Source organism: Delphinapterus leucas, chromosome 11, assembly GCF_059928025.1.
Source record: "Delphinapterus leucas isolate spDelLeu-1000000601 "Yukka" chromosome 11, BTC_Dleu_Yukka2, whole genome shotgun sequence".
NCBI lineage: Eukaryota > Metazoa > Chordata > Mammalia > Artiodactyla > Monodontidae > Delphinapterus > Delphinapterus leucas.
In genome coordinates, this window is record NC_143139.1 from 41,465,332 (window position 1) to 41,485,144 (window position 19,813).

At 46.0% G+C, this 19,813-nt stretch overlaps 1 protein-coding gene across 3 annotated transcripts in view; it reads left to right on the forward strand.

The window, feature by feature from the left end:
• The first annotated feature begins 5,203 nt into the window (after positions 1–5,203).
• Positions 5,204–19,813, forward strand: part of ACVR1B (activin A receptor type 1B) — a 34,556-nt gene continuing 19,946 nt past the window's right edge. The window contains exon 1 of one of the 3 annotated variants that reach the window (XM_022572119.3): positions 5,204–5,330. In XM_022572119.3, the coding sequence (XP_022427827.1) occupies positions 5,240–5,330 (91 nt within the window). In that variant the 5' untranslated portion in view covers positions 5,204–5,239. The other 2 variants (XM_022572118.2, XM_089920740.1) reach the window with 2 other exon arrangements.

Below are 19,813 nucleotides of genomic sequence, written 5' to 3' on the forward strand. Positions count from 1 at the left end.
TCCTTGTAGCCTGAGTTGAAGGTGGGTCCTCTAGAGATTATTTGCTCTTCTTTCTTCCAGGTACTACCAGGGGGTACTACCAGCCCAGGCCCACTTGAACCTAAATAGTGTATAGTTTTTCAGACCACCCAGGTAGGGTTAATTTGGAATTAAATTAAATGATGCAGGCCAACTTGTAGCTCGGAATTCTCAGGGAAGATGTTCCTCTTTTCTCACTCAGGACCAAGGTTCAAGTCAGGCAATTTTCCTGGCAGCCTCCTGGAAGAGTGAATTATTTCTAGTTCATCCTTTGACCGAGTGTCGTCTTATCTCTTGTGGGTCTCAGATTTGAGCAGAGGAAGATTTATTAGACTCCCACACCTTGGGCAGTCCTGGACTTTCTCTTCTGTCCTCTGCATCCTGCTCACCTTCAGAACACCAAAGTTCAAGTTCACCTGGTATACAAATGCTCTCAAGGTGAAAGCCAGCTTTGGTTCTCTGCTTTCCTCTCTTTGTTCCTTAGTTTTTGACTTGAATATTCTTCACTTTCTTGCTAGTTTGCCAAGCATTTTGGGTTGTTTCTTTAGCAGAAATTTTGCTCAGGGAACCTGGTCTATCATTCTGAAGGAAATTCAAATCTCCCCCTCCCATCACAGCCAAGTTCTTTTAAAGAACAGATGACACTCGCTCTTTTTTTAAAAAAATTTTCTTTCCTTCTTTCTTTCTTCCTTTCTTTCTTTCTTTCTTATTTTTGGCTGTGTTGGGTCTTCGTTGCTGCATGCAGGCTTTCTCTAGTTGAGGCAAGCAGTGGCTACTCTTTTGTTGCGGTGTACGGGCTTCTCATTGTGGTGGCTTCTCTTGTTGCGAAGCACGGGCTCTAGGTACGCGGGCTTCAGTAGCTGTGGCTCGTGGGCTCTAGAGCACAGGCTCAGTAGTTGTGGCCCATGGGCTTAGTTGCTCCACGGCATGTGGGATCTTCCTGGACCAGGGCTCGAACCCGTGTCCCCTGCATTGGCAGGTGGATTCTTAACCACTGCGCCACCAGGGAAGTCTGACACTCAGTCTTTCTAAGCTTTCACCTCTCGTTCACTTGTAGCCCCCTGAAGTTAGGCCGCCACTCCACCTTCCACTGAACCTGCTCAAGTAAAAGTCACCGCTGGGTTTCAAGTTATCAAATCCTAGACTTTCTTTGTTTCCCAACTTACTTGACTCCTTCTCAACATTAGAAACTACTGATCTCTTGAAACCCTCTCCTGCCTTGGTTTCCATGATTCTGTTTTTTTCCAGGTTCTTTTCCTATTTCTCTGAGTGTTCCTTCTCTGTCTCCTCTTTCCTGTCTGTGTTGCTGTACTTCCAGAACTACTGCACACCCCTGAGCTGTCTGCGTAACTATGATGTGCTGCTGATTTCCAATCCGTAGCTCCATGGCTCCAGGTTCCAAGAGGCCCTTCAAACTCAGTATGTCCAACGGGAGCTCATTTTCTTTTTCCCAAACTTGCTCTTGCTAATCTGCTGAATTAGCCACCAAGCAGCCAGTCACCCACATCGGATTATACTGGAAACATAATGGGCTTCTCTGTTTCCTCCTCACTTCTCACATCCAATCAATCTTGTAGTTTCTACGTCTTTAAAATCTCTTGAATCTATTTTTCTTTCCCATCTCCATTGCTGCTGCCTAGGGTCAGGTCCTCCTCCTATTTTGTCTGAGCTACGGGCTCTTAGGTTTCCTTACCACCAAACCATCTGCACAAAGTTCAAGTTCATTTGGTTCAACAAAGTGGTCTTTCTAAAATACAAATATGATCCCTTTACCCCCCTGCTTAGAACCCGTCCAGGAATACTGGAGAAAAGGACACTTCCATGTGGACTTCCACATCTGTCTCTCTCTCCCACATTACTTTTCAGCTCCACCACCAGCCCACTTCACCCTCCATTCTCCGCGTGTGCCGCCATGCCTAAACATCGGGCAATTTTACCTTGGTATCTTTTTTTTTTTTTTTTTGCGGTACGCGGGCCTCTCACTGCCGTGGAGTGTCTTGGTGTGTTGTAAACAAGATGGCAGCTGTGACACTGGGTGGTCTAGTCAGTGGAGCCTGGGGAGTAAGACTTTTTCCCGGAGAAGTAAATCCTGGTAGCTCTGGGGAATCCCATGACAAAGGGACAGAGCAAGGCGGATGAGTAGTTCGTAGATGTGATGTGGGTCCAGTCCTAAGATTCAGGAGGCTTATAGAAGTGGGTGCTTTGCTGAGGTCTTCAGCGATGGGAGAAGAGCCAGGCTGTGGGAGGGAGCACAGGGAGATTGGGCGGTCTGTCTCCGTACTGCTTGGGACCTAAAAGGGAAGGTAGATGCATCATCTGGAAAAACTCTGACTTGAGGAGTTGCTGCAAACTCTCAGGAATAGGGTATGAGGAATATAACGCACCCCTCCCCAACACCATCAAGTCTAATTTCCCACCTTCAGCTGGCTCTTGAAAACCAGTCTCTGGAAAAGCATGAGATGCTGTGATGTTGAAGAAGCACAGGACCGGGAGGCTGTCCTTAGACATGAGCTTGGGCGAGTGGCTTACCTTCCTTAGGTCTCGGTTGCCTCACCTGTACATTGAGGACACCCTGACATGCCTCAACCACTTCATAGGATTGTAGTAAAGATGAAATCATCACCATCACAATAGCTTTTCTTTTTATATCACTTCCTAGGTGTCAGAGGCTGTGCCAAATGCTTTAAAGACAGTACCTTCATCCATCCCCACAATATCTCTGTGAGGTAGAACTAACATCAGTTCCAACGTACAGATGAGGGAATTGAGGTTTAGGGAGGTAAAATATCTTGTCCACAGTCAAAGACTATCAGGTGAGCTGGTATTTGGTCTGTGGACCCAGCGTTCTAATTCCCTGGGCTGTACCTTCAGCTATGTGACTGCCCTTGTAATTTAGGAGTAAAGCAACCACAGGTCCCCTCTGCGACTCTTGGCCTTGCAGCCACAGTGGCAGCACTTAGCAAGGTATAAGGAAGGACAGTTCCTCTCCCTTGGTCTCAGTAATGTGCTCCTGAGGGGTCAGCTTTCCCTTCCCAACTGCGTGTGTTGGTGAATGTCCTGTGTTGAATAGTGTGCCCCCAGAATTCATGTCTACTCAGAACCTGTGAATGTGATTTTATTTGGAAATAGGATCTTCACAGATGCAATCAAGTTAAAATGATTTTAACTCATACTGGATTAGGGTGGGCTCTAATCTGATGACTGGTGTCTTTATAAGAAGAGAGAAATTTCGACACAGAGATGCAGACACAGAGGGAAGACAGCCATGTGAAGACGGAGGCAGAGATTGAAATTATGCTTCCACAAGCCAAGGAACACTAAGAATTCTGGGAACCACCAGAAACTAGAGACAAGAAAGGATTCTTCCCTAGAGCCTTCAGAGAGAGGATGGGGCTTCTGACACCTTAGTTTCAGATTTCTAGCCTCCAGAATTGAGAGAATAAATTTCTGTTCTTTTAAGCCACCCAGTTTGTGGTACTCTGTTAAGGCAGCCCTAGGAAACTAACACAGTAACCTTACACTGTGCCCACCACAGCTGGGAGCCCTTAAGGGTGGGTGGAACAGAGTTTGGGAGACCAGTTAGATAAAATGGAGGGGGGAATGCCCATTTTGGGGGCCTGAGGCAGAGCAGTATAAAAATAAGGTGTTTGCTCAATCCAGCTACTGACTCTTGTGTACATGGTGCCTCTGCAAGACTTTGCACATGTGTGTTTGTATGTGAGTTGTGTCTGGGGAGTGTGTCTACAGTCCAGTTTTTTTCTTTATATGAGGAGGGGTGTTCTTCAGGTTTGTGACAACTTCAAAGGTGGGGATTCCATTTGAGAAGCTCCCCCCACCCCGACTCCCACCTTTGGTCATCCTCTCCACCCTTACATCTCAGATGATGAAATTGTGCTTAGAGAGGTTAAAAAGCTTGCCTACGTTTTCATGCCAGTCAGTAAGAAAAGGAGGTTTCAGATCCAGAACTCTGGGTCCAAAACCCTGTCCTTTTTGTGATCTCAAGTGCTTTTTCAAGCTAAGGAAAGTGAACTCTTTTCAGAAAGATATGGGTGATTCAGTTTACCTTTTATAAGCATTTTTTTCTAAATTTGAAAGTAACACTAGCTTATTTGTAAAATATTTAGAAAATACTGAAATGTTTACAGAAAAAGTAAAAAATTATTCTGGTGATAACTACTGATAATATTGGCAATTTCTTTTCAGTCTTTTTTCCATGCAGATATATAGTGTCAACAAAATTAGAACAGTATTGTAAATAGTTTTGTATTTTGCTTTTGCATTTAACATCTCATGGACATTTCCTCACGTCATTATTTTTACAAACATAATTTTTAATTACTAAATAATGCTCCATCATATGGATGGGCCATAATTTGTCTTCTATTATTGAGTACTTGTTTCCAGCTTTTTACAATGATGAACATGCAACAGTTAACATTTCTCACAAATATTTGTCCTCATTTCTGTTATTTCTTGAAGACAGGGGATAGGGATATGAATATTCTAAGACATTTTATATGTAATGCCAAATTGTTTACCAAAAGGGTTCTACCTACAGCAGAGTGGGAGTGCTTCACACGGCACCCTCACCAAGACTGAGTACTGTCATTAAAAAGCCCGGTATGTTCTGAAAAGGGGCATCCCATGATTCGATCACACAGGTGGCTGTGCGTCCCGCGGATCGCAGGGGGGCCACTTGAGGCTGGGAGACTAGTTAGGAGAAGGTTGCGACGATCGCGATGGAACGTGACGGGAGCCTGAGGCTAAGCAGTAGGGATGAAGGGAACGGGAACACGCACGGCACTCGTAGAACATTCGATGCGGGGGATGGGGGTCGGTGCCGTTAAGATCACGCTGCGCTGCGGGGAGCGCAGGACAGAGCAGAAGTCGCGTGTCCGGCTCGGCCTCCTCTGCGCCGCGCTCTGCACCCACGGGTGAGGTTGGCCGAGGCGCGAACCCCTCCCACCCCTTTAACTGGGACACTCCCCTTTAAGGCGGGCGCCCGCGCGCACCCGGCCCCGCCCTTCGGGGGCGCGCGCGGCGGCCGCGGCGCCGGCTCCGCCGGCAGTGCACGTGCCGGCGCCGGGCGGAGAAGAGGGAGGCGGGAGCCGGGCCGCGGGAGGAGGGGAGGCGCCGGGGGCGCGCGCGCGCTGGGCGCTGCTGGGCTGCGGCGGCGGCGGCGGCGGCGGCGGCGGCGGCGGCGGCGGCGGTGGTGGTTACTATGGCGGAGTCGGCCGGAGCCTCCTCCTTCTTCCTCCTTGTTGTTCTCCTGCTGGCCGGCAGCGGCGGGTCCGGGCCCCGGGGGATCCAGGGTGAGTCCCGGGGCGGGGGCCAGGATGGAGAGGGCCGGGCGAGGGCGAGGCCTCGCGCAGCGGCCCCTGGCTACAGCGCGCCCCCTCCCCACGCACTCAATATGGCCGGGCGGGGGGCGCGGGGGAGTCGCGGTGACCCGCAGTCGGCTTTCCCCGACCCCCGAGGCGCGGCCGTCCAGCCGGGACCGAGCTCACGCCGGGCCCCTGGGGACCCGATCCCTCTTCCCGGCGAAACTGGATTCGGGGAGCTCTCGGGGGTCGCGCTCCCAGCACCCCCATGTTCCATAGAGGGGAGTGCGGGCTTCCTTCCCCAGTATTTGGAGGTCCACGTTTCTGCCCCTCAGCATGTCCGGGGCGGTGGTCTTCGTTCCCTCTCTCCAGATGCTCCTTGGGGGACGCCTTTTCTCCCGCCAAGATTGTGGGGCTCGGGCGATGGGGTCTTTGCCTCTCCGAGGTATCCTCATGTTGAGAGTCCTTGCGCACCTCAGATGAAAGGGGCAGGGGTCTCAAACCTTTCCTTGAGCTCCTGCGCTCGGGGTGCCTCTTCCCCTCCTTCTCCTTCCTCTCTAATGTTCTGGGAAAGCGAGTCACATTTCCCCTTCGCGCAGTCCCTTGAGTTCAGTGGGGCCAGCCCCCCCACCCCTCCAATACACATGCCCCGCGGAAGCTCTGTGGAGGCAATGGGACCAACAGGGCCCTAAACGTTTTGGAAGCTTGGCTTTGGAATCTCTCGAACCCTAGGAAACCTAGTTCCAGAACAGTTAATCTGCATCTAGGTGTATTTGCTTTTCACCTCGCCTCTCCCACCCTACCCCAGGGGGCCCATTCACTTCGTCACTTTGTGGATACCTTTCAGGTGACATCCTAGAACCTGCCTCCCACCCCCAAGATCATTTAAAGACCCCAGCACTGGAGCGGCTCCCGGCCCTTGGGCAGGATTTATTCACCTTCCCGCACAGCCCCTTCCCTACACACTCCCCCACCTCACACACCCCTTACCTTCCAAACCCCACAGGCTTCTGCTCCCTGGTAGCACCCGCACCCTTCCCGCTGCAGAGGTAGCCCCTTTCTGTGGGACACTCAGCTGGGTGTCTTGTTTGTGAGGCTTGGGGGGCTTGAGGAGAGCAGATGAAACCCTAAAATATTTAACTGAAGGGTGTCGTCTCAAATGCGTGTTGGCATTGGGGTAGCAGACGAAGGTTATACTTGGCAGTTATATTGAAGTGATTACTGACCCACAGATAGATCTGGGAGAGCTGATCCAGGTCTGTATCGGCTCCCGATGTACAAAGCCTGCTGCTTTGACTTCTCAGCAGCCCCTAACCTTCCAGCAGTGGGAGATCAAATGTATGTCCTGTGGCTCTCTTCTCTCCACTAAAAAGAATGGTTCTTAGGTGGGTTCTGGCTTCCTTCGTAAACCAGACAATCAACAAAAGACCTCATCCCACTTTGGAGTCTCAAAAACAAGTTCATTACCTCCAGCCTTGATATTTGTTCCCAGTGGTGCAGCCTGTGCGGTGGGGTCTTTGTTCACAGGCTAATGCTTCTGCTAAGGCGCCTCATGCGTGTTCCTGGGTCTTCGCTGCTCTGTGGCATAGGTAATGCGTCGTGGGGTCTGATAGACATGGTGAAGGTGTATGTACACAGTCTGACATTGGTGGTAAATTAATGGTTTTCATGAATGTTGTTTGCTGGGCCTTATTATGGGCCATGTTCTTGGAGTGTGTAACACGATGTTATTTCTCTAGTAGGGTAGTAAGTAAGGAGACTCAGCCTTCAGGTTTGTTATTTTACATGTGATGAATAAATCTTTAAATTCCTTCCATAGGAATTTTTATCCTGTTCCTAATATATCTAAGATTTTTAACAGCCGTGTCCCTGTTGGTTTGGTGTAGTGTCTGGTGGGATATTTCTTGTTGTGAGCCTTGAATGTTTAATTGATAATGCAGCTGGTTCTGAATGGGGCAGAGTTCATTTTCTGTAACCTTCCTGAAATGGATGTTGTTGGCGTGAGCATGGGTGGGCATAATAGGAAGTTGCTTTCTTTTTTTGGTAAATTGGAAGTTAGGTTGTGTGTCCAGCAAGCATTCTCGAAGGCCTTTAAATTTGGCCAGACACTACAGTTTTTTCCGGGACACATCTAGTTGCCAATAGTGCATGCTACAGAGACCACTGTTGCAAAAGGCTTCAAGTAAGACATCAGTTCTGGGAAAATAGAGGCTGTGGGATAACAAGAAGTTGATTGCTGTCCTCCCCTGCACTTCCTCTGTTGTGATCCTCGAGGCGGGCTGGAGGAATGGCAGAACCAGCCAGCCCTGATGCCTAGTACTTGGACAGGACATGAGGGCAGCAAGGGGTCGGTGTCTGTGTTAAATAGTGAACTAATGTCGACTTAGTAAAAGGCCAGTGATAAGAAGCATGAGTTCCAGGTTATAAACAGCATCATTTGATAGGTGGGCCATGTTTTAAGGCCTGCCTTTGGAATTTTCACATTAGTACTTGAAAATGTAAAATTGAATTAGTAGCAGGAGAGCGTGATATTTATTTCTTAAGACAAAAGCAACAAGGGAGACATTTGAGGTTCTGATAGGAATATTTTTAATTTCTGTGAGTAAACTAAAAATTTAATTTCAGGCCAAGTCTTGTAATTTTGTTGAGTGGACATGAATTCGAACTATGGTGAAAGTGAACTCTCATAGAGGAAAAGAGAATCTCAGATTAGTTTTGTTAAGAGCTCCGGGAACAGATGTGATTAAAACAATAAAATGGCTACTCTGGTTAAAGGTTAGAGCCAGATGGAGGGAGGAGGCTGCTTTCCAGCCCCTGAACTTTGCTCCCTTACAGGTTGTCCTTGAATAAGGCACTTAACCTTTCTGTGACTGCCTCAGTTTTGCCTCTGTAAAGTAAGGAACTAGTCTGTGTTGCTCTTGTTGGGACATTTGTGAGACTGACTTACTGATAGCCAGTTGGCTGGGAGGTATTTTTAGACACAGTTTCTGACTTCAGAGACCAGGCAATGTTGGGTTACTTTTTATCTTATGGGGCAGAGTAATTCCTGGGATTGATAGAAGCATCATATGTCACAGTGCGGTTAATTTCTTCTTCTTTGTGCATTTCTGTGGACCGGGTTCAGATTTCCTCAAGTTAATTTCTGTCTCTTGACAGGCCCTTACATCTTAGGCCGGGCAGCATACCTTTGCTAATCAAAGGCAGTCTGGAGGGAGTGACCTGCTTTAGGCTTTATTGGTTTGGCAACGTTTTAATTCTTACGCAACGCCGGGTATGTTTATGGCACTATGTAAATGTTACATAAGAACATGGAGGCTGAGAGGTGGCCAGAATGGTGCCTGTGAACACAGGAAGGTTAGACTGAGGACTTCGTCTGAAAGGACCTTGGGAATCTGCAGTCAGTACAGGAAGAAGCTGCGCTTCACTTTTGTCTAAAACCCTTTTTAGATGATTGTGTCTTCCAGGTGGACTGCTGTGTTATAAATAGGTTTATTCTCCACCGGTGAGCTAATTGTAACCTTGCTACCAAAATATGAATCAGGAGCTGACGATGAGGTGTGCTGCTTCTTCCAGCATGGCCTGTTGAAGCTGCTTGTTGCATTTTGGAGCACGAGTTGAATTGCGTCGCAGCCTGTTCTCATAATAACTCGGGAGTACGGGGTGTTGAGGTGGAATGGAATGCTCAGTCCACGGTGCTTGAGATCTTCTTTATGTTTGAAGGTTAAATTAGAATACTGAAGTGGCTCTTTTGTTTTAATTTTGAAATCCTTATTGTTTACTGTTCAGTTTTTGCTCAGAGCAGCCGTGAACATTAATTCTGGAATCCGGCCTCTTTGTCTCGAGTTCTTGTGCTATTTGTCTGTTACAGTAGGGTTGATGTAAGAGGGTCTTACCTCATTTTCCTCTCTGTATTCACAAGAAGAAAATCCTGGAGTCCTTTTGCTCATCAGTTCCCCCCGATGTTGGAAGTGCTGCGGGCCTCCGGAGCCCATCAGTTCCGCCTGGCCTAGGAGTGTCCAAACCTTTGAAGGGAATCGGCTCCGGAGCCGCCAGTCCCCGGCAGTCTCGGCTACATTTCTGTCACTCTGCAGGGGTGGCATCACGGCCAGGTTCGAGTCCAGCTCTCGGGTTTTGCTCTCCTCAGCTTCTCTCACACGTGGTTCAACCTGCGGCTGGGCCTGGAGGCAGCATCTCTGCTCTTGCCTGTTCTTTCTGCTTGCTGGCTTTTCCGTCGCGGATAAATACCGTTCCAGAGTGTAGCTTTCTTCTTCCTCTGTAGAGTCTCGGGAGCTTGGTGCAGCTGAGCAGCTGCCATCCCCAGCAGTCTTACCTGCCCACGGGTGTCTGAGACAGCGCCACTTCAGGCAGCTCTGGTGTTCTTTTCGGGTTTTCTCTTCTCTCCACTTAGTCTGAAGCCTGCATTTGTCTCGCTAAATATTTTGAATTTAACACAATGAAAGTAACTGCCTTTCCCTTTAAAGTATCAATCCCCCTAATATTTATACAATTACATATAGGAGGTTTCTTTATTCATTCGGTTGGGTATGTGCCTGGAATGGTTCTTGGCATGAGGAGGTAACAGGGAACAAGGTGGACAAGAATCCCGAACTCTCATGGAACTGACTATTGCAGTGGCTCAGACCGAAAGTAAATGAGTAAACACAGTTATCAGTCATGAGGGCTGTGAAGGCAATAAAAGAGGATGGTGTGCTGGAGTGCGCGGGGGGCTGCCACTTCACATCCCTGTCCGCTTCACTGTTTCATCTGTAAAATGGGGCTAATCCAGTCAGGTCGTGTTATTTGCCGTAACTGTGTTCTGTGAGGCCCACTTGAACACAGGATTCGCAAATACTGGACCACTGCTCCTGGGGGAGACACAGGGTTAGGCCCCTGCAGCTGCTGGTCACACGTTTTCATCAGCTGATCGGTACATAACCTTGTGTTGTTCGTGTTTCTGTTTCAAGACACCTCATTTAATTTACATTGTTGATTCATTAACGTTGAACTCAGGGCCAAGAGCACTATAATGCATGCCTGAGTGAAGCTTATTCAGTATATGTATTTTCTTTCTCGTAAGGCACGTCACTGTCTTCTCGAGCTTCGGAACACTAAGCTACTGCTCTTGGGGGCTGTTTTAAACAGTGAAATCACCAAGGAAGAACACAAAAAGCCTGGCACTGAACATACCATGAGAAGGACACATATTAACAGTATGAGCTGAAACAAGAAGCCAGAGCATTGCCTTGTCCAGCCTCAGTGGGAACGTGTGCATTGGGTGACTCAAAGTTTTCACCACTTTGCGCATGTCTGCAAATGACCATGAAAGCACTGAGAGTATTGATTTGGGGGTTATAAATAAATTTTAGCAAGTGGGCAGATTCACAGATACGAATCCGTGAATAACAAGAATCGACTGTATCTTGTTAAAAGCCATACAATGATTGTGGCAGAGAGAAAATTGTATCATGTGGAATTCCCAGGGTTCCTGAATGGTTTCACTGAACCAAAAGTTTAATGTATACAGTTAGGAGTCCCGTTTCCAGCCTGTGAATAAACTAAACAGGTATATATATACGTATATCGAATACTGTTATGGTGATCTAAAGGTTCCTTTAACCCTTGAGCACCTACCATATACCTGGCACTGCTGTAGGTGCAGGGATACAACAGTAAACAAAAGGAGACAAATGCTTTCCTTGGTGAAGTGTACCTTCTGGCTGGTGAAATAGACAATAAAGAAATAAAATACAAGGTGATTCTGTCTACCACAGCCCCCCCGCTGCTCTCCTCTCCTCAAGTTTCCTAGTCTTAGGTATATACACACCTTTTCCCAGTTACTCAGTCACACACGAATGCAGGTAGTACAGTTGACCCTTGAGCAACGTGGGTATGAACTGCATGGGTCTACTTATACTTGGATTTCTTTCAGTAAATACAGACTAGAGTACTGTACGGTCCAAGGTTGGTTGAATCCGTGGATGCGGAACCACAGATCCAGAGGGATGATTGTTACGTTATACGTGGGTTTTTGACTCCATGGTGGTCAGTGCCCCTAACCCCTGAGTTGTTCAAGGGTCAACTGTATTGTGAAGGGGTTAAATCAGTGCACCTCCAGGTAGGCAGGCTACCGTGGTGGGCCTGACCTAATCAAGCTAGCCCTTTGAAAGCAGAGCATTTTCTCAGCTGATTGCAGAAGAGGAAGGCAGAGATGCTTCAGCGGGCTTGGAAGAAAGTAAACATCCATGTATGAACTGCCCATGGGAGCCACATGAGCAGGAGCTGCAGGCTGACTTCAGGAGCTGAGTGGTCCCTGGCCATCAGCAAGGAGGGGAATGGGGGCTTTAGTCCTTCTTCCACAGGGCATTAGAGTTTGGCAGCAACGAGTGGGTTTGAGAGAGGTCCCAGCCCTAGGTGAGAAAGCAGCCCCAGCTGACATCAGTCATGCTGTACCTGGTCTTCTGACCTGCAGAAACTGTGAAATAGGAAATAGGTGTTGTTTTTAAAAATGTGTGTGTGGTGAGTCAGATGGTGATGTGAGGAGAAGGAAAACAGGAGAGGGAAACAACAGAACTCTCCCAAGATAGGCTTGAGGCTCCTTGAGACCTGGTACCCTGTCATCCCATGGATGGACCTTGCATGTGGAAAGAAGTCCTTTGACCACATGTGGCTTTCACCTACTGCCTGTTGCCTTTTCCTAGATATTTGTGAGTGTTTGGAGGAGAGAGGAGATTGTGGGTGCTTTGGAGATAAACTTTTTAGATGGTTTTGATGTTTTGAGTTGAGGAATCTCAACTTGTGAATTGAAGGATATTTTTTTAAATAAGTATTTGTGTTGAACCTGCCTTACCCCAAATCTTTGCATATTGTCTTGGTGTATGTTTGTATACATTACATTCTACACTTGTAGTAGATAAGCTTGAATCACGTTCAGTCAACGTTCATTCCTAATACGCAGGGCCAAGCTTAGTGTTGAGAGGGATACTGAGGAACGAGTCTGTCCTTGCCATTGAGACGTTTACACACAAATTGACTTCTGCTTGTGAGAAGAACCATAAAACCACAAAGAGCTCTGACCCTTCTCATTCACTAGGATGACAGCAGTGATAAAAGCACCTGATTTACTGAATGTGTACTATCTACTCATGTGCTACACTGAGCCTTCGTGCTACATCGCTTACTCTGTACAACTGTTCTCTGAGGCACTCATCCCCATTTTACAGATGAGAAAACTGGGGCGTAGAGAGGTTAAGCAGTGGGCCTGAAGTCTGTCTGACTCCAAAGCACATGCTCTAAATCCTGTACTCTACTATGTACTGTAATGACTCTTAAAGTAGCTTTCTAACCAGTCCCTGCCTCCTGTCTCTCCCTTGTCATCCTTCCTACCACTGGATTTAACTTTGGAAAGTGCACCTTCTGTGTCACTTTTATGTGGCCTCCAGGATCAACTCCAGACCCCTTAGCCTGGCATCACAATCCATGCAGTCTGGCCTAGTCTCCCTTACTGCCCTTGTCTCTGACTGGAACCATGGCATTGTTGTCACATCTGTTTACTTTGGACCTAACACGCCTTGTGCTTTTCTTGGTCTTGGCCTTCTCTTCTTAGCCTAGTCCAAATCCAGCCATCCTCCAGTGTGGGACCCACTTTGTCTTCCTCCTATCCCCCAGCCAGTGACTCCATCCTCTCTGCTTTTCTCTTTGGTCCATATCAGTGGTATAGAGGTTCACACTGGTTTATAGTTTTCTGCTTCTCCCACTCTCGCTTCTCTACCCCCTAAAAATTGATGCTAGGAGCTACCTTATTTTTCTTTATATGTCTTCGTCCTATCACAGAGCCTTGCGTATTTTAAGTACTTAATAATTTAATTGAATTCATTCATCTCTTTTCCATCCTCTCAGCAAAATCCTAGGTAAATAATTCTAGTTCTGTCCTGCTGTAATTTTATTGTCTCCTGTATGTACAGTTTTTATCCCAGTCTTTCAAAATGCTGCAGACATTTGTGAGTTACTTGGAACATCCTAATCACACTTCCTACCTCACCTCTTGCATCTCCGTTTATTCTACTCTTGTTTATTCTACCACCTACCCATTTTATTCCAGCCAGATGAACTTGATCTCCACCTCTTTAGTTTTATTCTCCGTCCTGGCTGATTTTGTTTTCTCCTTCATTGTCCCAGTTGCCTGAAACAGTCATTCCTATCCCTCTTCTCCCTCAAAACTGTGATGTACCCTGTGGCCTCTCCACACATGCATAGTATAGTAAGGAGGTCGGGAAGCAAATAGGACTGCCACTGATAAATACCCTCCCCTGCTCTAATGAGCCACGAGTGTGTCTGCTTAAGTACAACAAAGAAAGAAAACAGAATGGTTGTACATGTCAATATAAACTTGTCAGTAAAGGAGAAATACCAAGTTACTAGTAGGCAGTCTGAATGTGACAGCTGAGTCTGTACACTTAGGTCCCAGGAACACTGGACATGCTCTGTCATAGTGATGCCACTCCTTCCAGCTTTACCTTGACGTTCTCCTGGGCAGCAGGTGGGCCCTTGCTAGATGTTCAGGCATTTACCGTCAGCCATAAGTTAAGTCGCAGTTGACAGGTCTCCTTAGCATAAACATCAAACGTCTTTTTTGAGTGAGAACAAAGCTTTCATTCTCTAGACCTGAGGCTTAAGGGTGACTTGTTTAAACAGCTCTCTGGGGTTGGGTTTGTCTCCAAGTAGAATGTCAGAAAGGCAGTTTGTAGAATAGATATAGTGTGGAGCTGGCTTTTCAAACACCTTTCTTTTATGCAAAACCCACTCTGAGACCTTTTCCCAGATTGAAATTAAATACCAAGCTTATCAAATGTCTTATTGTTAAATCTGTGCGTTTTTCCCCCTCGTCATACAAATAGCTTCCTTTATTAAGTCAGTTACATTTTTTTCATAAGTGCTTTTTACCAGTATACTTTTTGGATGTTTTAGATACCACCAACTACACATGTAAAATTTGACTCTATTATGGCTCTTGGGTGCTTAAGAGTTTTTGTTTTGTTTCATTTTAGTGTAGTTTTACAGTCTAATTCTGACGATTGTGAAAGCTGGAAATGCAACTTGAGTCTTTGTTAGCAATAGCATCTGATTGCGGTATTTTAATGCAGCAGGACTTTTTTGCCTGGTACTGTGTCAGTTCTGCAGCCTCACCCGCTGTCTTCCCCCCAACCCCCCACCCCCCGGAGAAACAAACATTACCTCTACTTTGTGATAGTTTAGTGCCAGACACCTCCATTTTTAAACCCGATTCAAGATTTTCATAAACGTTTTGGCAGTTGTCTAAATCAGTAGTTACTGAACAACTTTTTTCTTTCTTTTTTTTTTAAAATTTATTTATTTTTATATTTAGCCGCGTTGGGTCTTCGATGCTGCACGCGGGCTTTCTCTGTTTGCAACGAACGGGGGCTACTCTTCGTGGCGGTGCGCGGGCTTCTCATCGCGGTGGCTTCTCTTGTTGCGGAGCACGGGCTCTAGGCTCGCGGGCTTCAGTAGTTGTGGCTCGCAGGCTCTAGAGCGCAGGCTCAGTAGTTGTGGAGCATGGGCTTCGTTGCTCCGCAGCATGTGGGAACTTCCCGGACCAGGGCTTGAACCCGTATCCCGTGCATTGGCAGGCGGATTCTTAAGCACTGCGCCACCAGGGAAGCCCTTTCTTTTTTCTTTCTGTCTTCTTAAAGCAGTAAAACTCTTTCAAAAATGAAAATGTAGACAGGTATATAAAATGGATAAAAGCATGTCCACTCTGGCAGAGCCCCTTCCCTCTCAGATTGCTAGGCTGAGATCTGTTGAATGAGACTTATTAATCATGGTGCTATTTGCTGATCACTGTGCTGGATACCAGTGAGAAAATGAAGAAGAGAAGGACACTGGTTCCCTCCTTTAGGAGTTTACAGGTTCCTGGGACATCTGAGAGCCTAGGGACTTGGGAAGGACACTGTACCTCCATTTTTTTTGGTATGCTCGTGTTAGGTTTTTGTTGTTATTGTTTTGTAATTGAGATTATATTATACATACTATCTTACAGAGATTTATGGTATTTTAAAAATTGTGGTAGAACACATTTAACCATTTTAAAGTGTATAATTCAGTGGTGTTAAGTACCTTCATAATGGTACACAAACCATCACCACTCTCTAGTTCCAGAACTTTTTCTTTACCCTGAAGGAAACCCAGTAACCCATTAAGCCAGCATTCCCCACCTTCTCCCCCAAGGCCCTAACAACCACTAATAATGCTTTCTGGATATTTAATATAAATGGACCCATACAGTATGTGGCTTCTTTCAATTAACATAATGTTTCAGAGTTCATCCACAGTGTAGTGAATATCAGTAGTTTATTCCCCTTTATAGCTGAATAATACTCCATCATATGAATATACCACATTTTGTTTATCCTTTCTATGTTTGGTGGACATTTGGGTTTCCACCTTTTGACGGTTGTGAATAGTGCTGTTATGAACATTCGAGTACAAGTTTTTGTTTAAACACTTGTTTTCAATCTTCTGGATATACACCTAGGAGTGGAATTGCTGGGTTATATGGTAATTCAATGTTTAACTTACCGAGGAACCATCAAACTGTTTTCTATAGTGGCTGCACCGGTTTATGATCCTACTGTCAGTGTATAGGGTCCCAGTTTCCTCTGAGTCTGCACCAACACTTTCTTATGGCCTTCCTAGTGGGTGTGAAGTGGTTTTGATTTACATTTGAATTTGAAATTCATTTGCATTTGAGATGATGTTGAACATCTTTTCATGTACTTTTTGGTCATTTGTATATCTTTGGAGAAATGTCTGTTCAGGTCCTTTGCCTGTTTTAAAATTATTTTTTGTCGTTGTTGAGGTTTTTTAAATATAAATTTATTTATTTATTTTTGGCTGCATTGGGTCTTTGTTGCTGCACGCGGGCTTTCTCTAGTTGTGGCGAGTGGGGGCTACTCTTCCTTCCGGTGCACGAGCTTCTCATTGTGGTGGCTTCTCTTGTTGCGGAGCACAGGCTCTAGGTGCGTGGACTTCAGTAGTTGTGGCACGAGGGCTCAGTAGTTGTGGCACGAGGGCTCAGTAGTTGTGGCTCGCCGGCTCTAGAGTGCAGGTTCAGTAGTTGTGGTGCACAGGCTTAGTTGCTCTGCTGCATGTGGGATCTTCCCGGACCAGGGCTCAAACCCATGTCCCCTGCATTGGCAGGCGGATTCTTAACCACTGTGCCATGAGGGAAGCCCTGTTGTTTAGTTTTAAGAGTTCTTTACATATTCTGGGTGCAAGACCATTACTAGATACATGATTTGCAAATATTTTCTCCCATTCTGTAAGTTCTGTTTTCTTCACTCTTTTGATATTGTCCTTTGAGACACAAAAATTTTTTAATTTGGTGAAGGCCAATTCATCTATTTTTCTTTTGTTGCTTGCGTTTTGGGTGTGGTATCTAGGAGACTGTTGCCAAATCCAAGGTCATGAAGATATACCCCTATTTTCATTTTAAAAGTTTTAGAAGTTTTCGAATATAAGTTTTAGCTCTTATATTTAGGTCTTTGACTTACTTTGAGTTAATTTTTGTATATGGTGTGAAGTAACGGTCCAGCTTTATTCTTTTGCATGTGGATTTCTGGTTGTCCAGCACTGTTTGTTGAAGACTAGTCTTGCCACCCCCAAAATGTTGTAGACACTCTTGTGGAAAATCAGTCGATGATAGATGTATAGATTTGTTTCTGGACTCTCAACTCTATTCCATTGATTTATAGTCTGTACTTCGGGGAGTAGCATACTGTTTTGATAACTGTAGCTTTGTAGTAAGTTTTAAATCAGGATGTGTGAGCCCTCCAACTTTGTTCTCTTTCTCTTTTTTTTTTTTTTCCTCCCAAGATCTTCTTGGCTATTCAGGATCACAGAGTTGTGTAGAATTGTAGTCTTTGTTCTATCCCAAGTAAGCTGTAGGGAGTTTGGATAGGGTCCATGGAAGAATAATTAAAATAATCATGGGTTGTAGTAGGCTGTTCTTATCAGTTTGGCCTGCCTGATGGATGCTGTCATCTGGTAAGATGAAGGCTCAGAGGCAGCTTATGATCAAGTTGTAAAATCGTGAAGAGGAAGGGTGGCACGGGCTATTTGGACACCACATTTTAGCTCCTGTAGAACTAGAAGGTTGCCCAGTGAAGCTTGGAAGAGGCAGGTTTAGTGTCCCTAAATGGGACCCTGTTCCACGCCAAATTGATGAAACTTACCATCCCCAAGGAGCATATACATAAGCTAAAAATCATAGAAACTGTAGCTTTAAAACATTCGTGGACCTTCATCTACCAGCACAAAGGTGGGTGTTTTGCAGCATGCCTCTTACCTTTTGAGGTCGGTGCCCCCACCCTGCTCCTCCCACATCCTGTCCCCCGGTGATGTGGATTGAGTGGCTGTGAGTTTAGTCCTGGATGGTGGTTCTTGGGAATTTCCAGTGAGCAGCAGCCTTACTGTATCCTCCTAGAGTATGCCGTGGGCAGGAGAGAGGGGCCTGCGGTGGGGGTGCCTTTGCTCAGGCCCAGTGTGTTAGTGCCTACATAACATGCAGTGAGACAGAGTCTGCCCAGGTCGGGACTTGTCAGCCTTCCTCCAAACACATCCTGTCTCACAAATCAAATTTGCTTTGACATCCTACCACAGACCGCCTTCTAATCATACTTTGGCACCACGTTCAAATCCTGCCAAAATGTCTTTAGTTCAGGTTTGACTAGCTTGTTAGTAACAAAATGCTGTGCTAGTGAGAATTTCACTCTGACCACTTTTTAATTGCTTTTCTGTAGATTGGTTTTGTTACTCTTCTGCCATTGGCTTTCCTAATTGTGTTGTTTCTACTACGTAACTCTTTGGTGATGGAACACTGAGAGTTTTAGGTACGTGTTGTTTATGTACACATGTGTAGTAGGCGGATTTCACCTCATGAGTCACTATGAAACAGATTATAAAGAGCTGTTATCATTAGTCCAGATTTAACTTTTCAAAGAAATCAAAATTAGGTTTGTGATTTAGTGTCCTAGTAGAGTTTTAGTAAATTCAGATGTTTTGTAATTTTATTGTCACTTACTTTGTTTCAATGAAAAATGAATATTAACAGAAGACAATTTAAAGACTAGTCTGTCTTTAAAGTTCAGGAAAAGGTATATGGAAGTGAAGCAGAACTTCCCAGTGTTGAATCAGTGATCCAGACAATGTGAATTTAAAAACAAACTAGATTCAGATTTCAAGTGGAGGATTTTAGAGGTCATCTGGTTCAACCCCTTCTTTCTGGTTAATGGTGAGGAAAATGAGGTTCAGGAAGGTTAAATGAATTGCCCAAAACCACGCGACCAGTTACTGGCAGAGCTGAGACTCAAACAGCAGTTCCTTGCTGTGGTCTTGCTGTCACTTGGCACTTCCTAATTAGTGGTTAGAGAGACACATTGTACGTGGATGTGTTTACTTGAGTTTTACATTGAAGGGAGGGATTAAAATTCATTGAGCATCTATTTGCTAAGCACTTTTTAAATCTCTTATTTCATGTGATTCTTACATAGTCCTGTGAACTAATTAACAGTCCCACTTTACAGATTAGGCAGCTGGGGTGCAGGAAGGTTACTAACTTGCTCAAGGCCATGTGACTAACACTAGAGCTGGTATTTGAGCACTGGGTCTGTGTGGCCTGTTCCTGCCATGATGCTCTGCTGTGGCTCTAGTGAGAGTAACTGAAACCTCTGCAGGGGTGTGGGCAGTAGTGATGGTTATTGCAAAAATAGCTTTTTCTGACTTCTCACTCTGTAAAAGCAGAGATGTACACAGATGTGAGCAGTCTTCTCAGAGTACCCACGGCACTTAGCAGATGTGGGCTGATCTTCATACCACCTCTGTAACATAAATGGTATTTTCTGGCTGGGCGGCCGAAGCCCAGATAGAGTCAGGGGCTTATTGCCCAATCCCTTATCACAAAGCCGCATGGCCCTGCTCCCAGTTCCGTCCTTCGTCCCGTCTAGCATAGATTTCACCACTTTTGTTCTTTCCTGTCTTACACCAAGATTGTTTAAGTACTTCCCAAAAATAATGAGCCACGTGTGGGTGTGCTCGTTCTCCAGAATGAATCACTGTGAAAGAGGCCATGAACCAAGGAAAGGAGAGTGCGTGTCTGGGAGCAGAGGCTCTGGTTCCCTGCCTGCTAATTGACGGACTCTGAAGTGAGCTGCTTTTCCAAAGGCGGCTGCGGGTCTGGCCCGCGTGTCCCACTGTGCTCAGAATAGCCCTCTGGGAGTCGTTCACTTTCCCTTCTTGCTTCCCAAAATAGACCTGAGGCTGTTCTCATCGCCGGACGTCGGGGCGCGTGTATTGAGAGGTGTGCGCGCCACGGGGACCCCTTTTGTGCCCGAATGTCCCCATTGACACAAAGAGGAATGGGCGTTTGCACTCGTGGATGAGTAGTCAGGACTCCAGGGTGA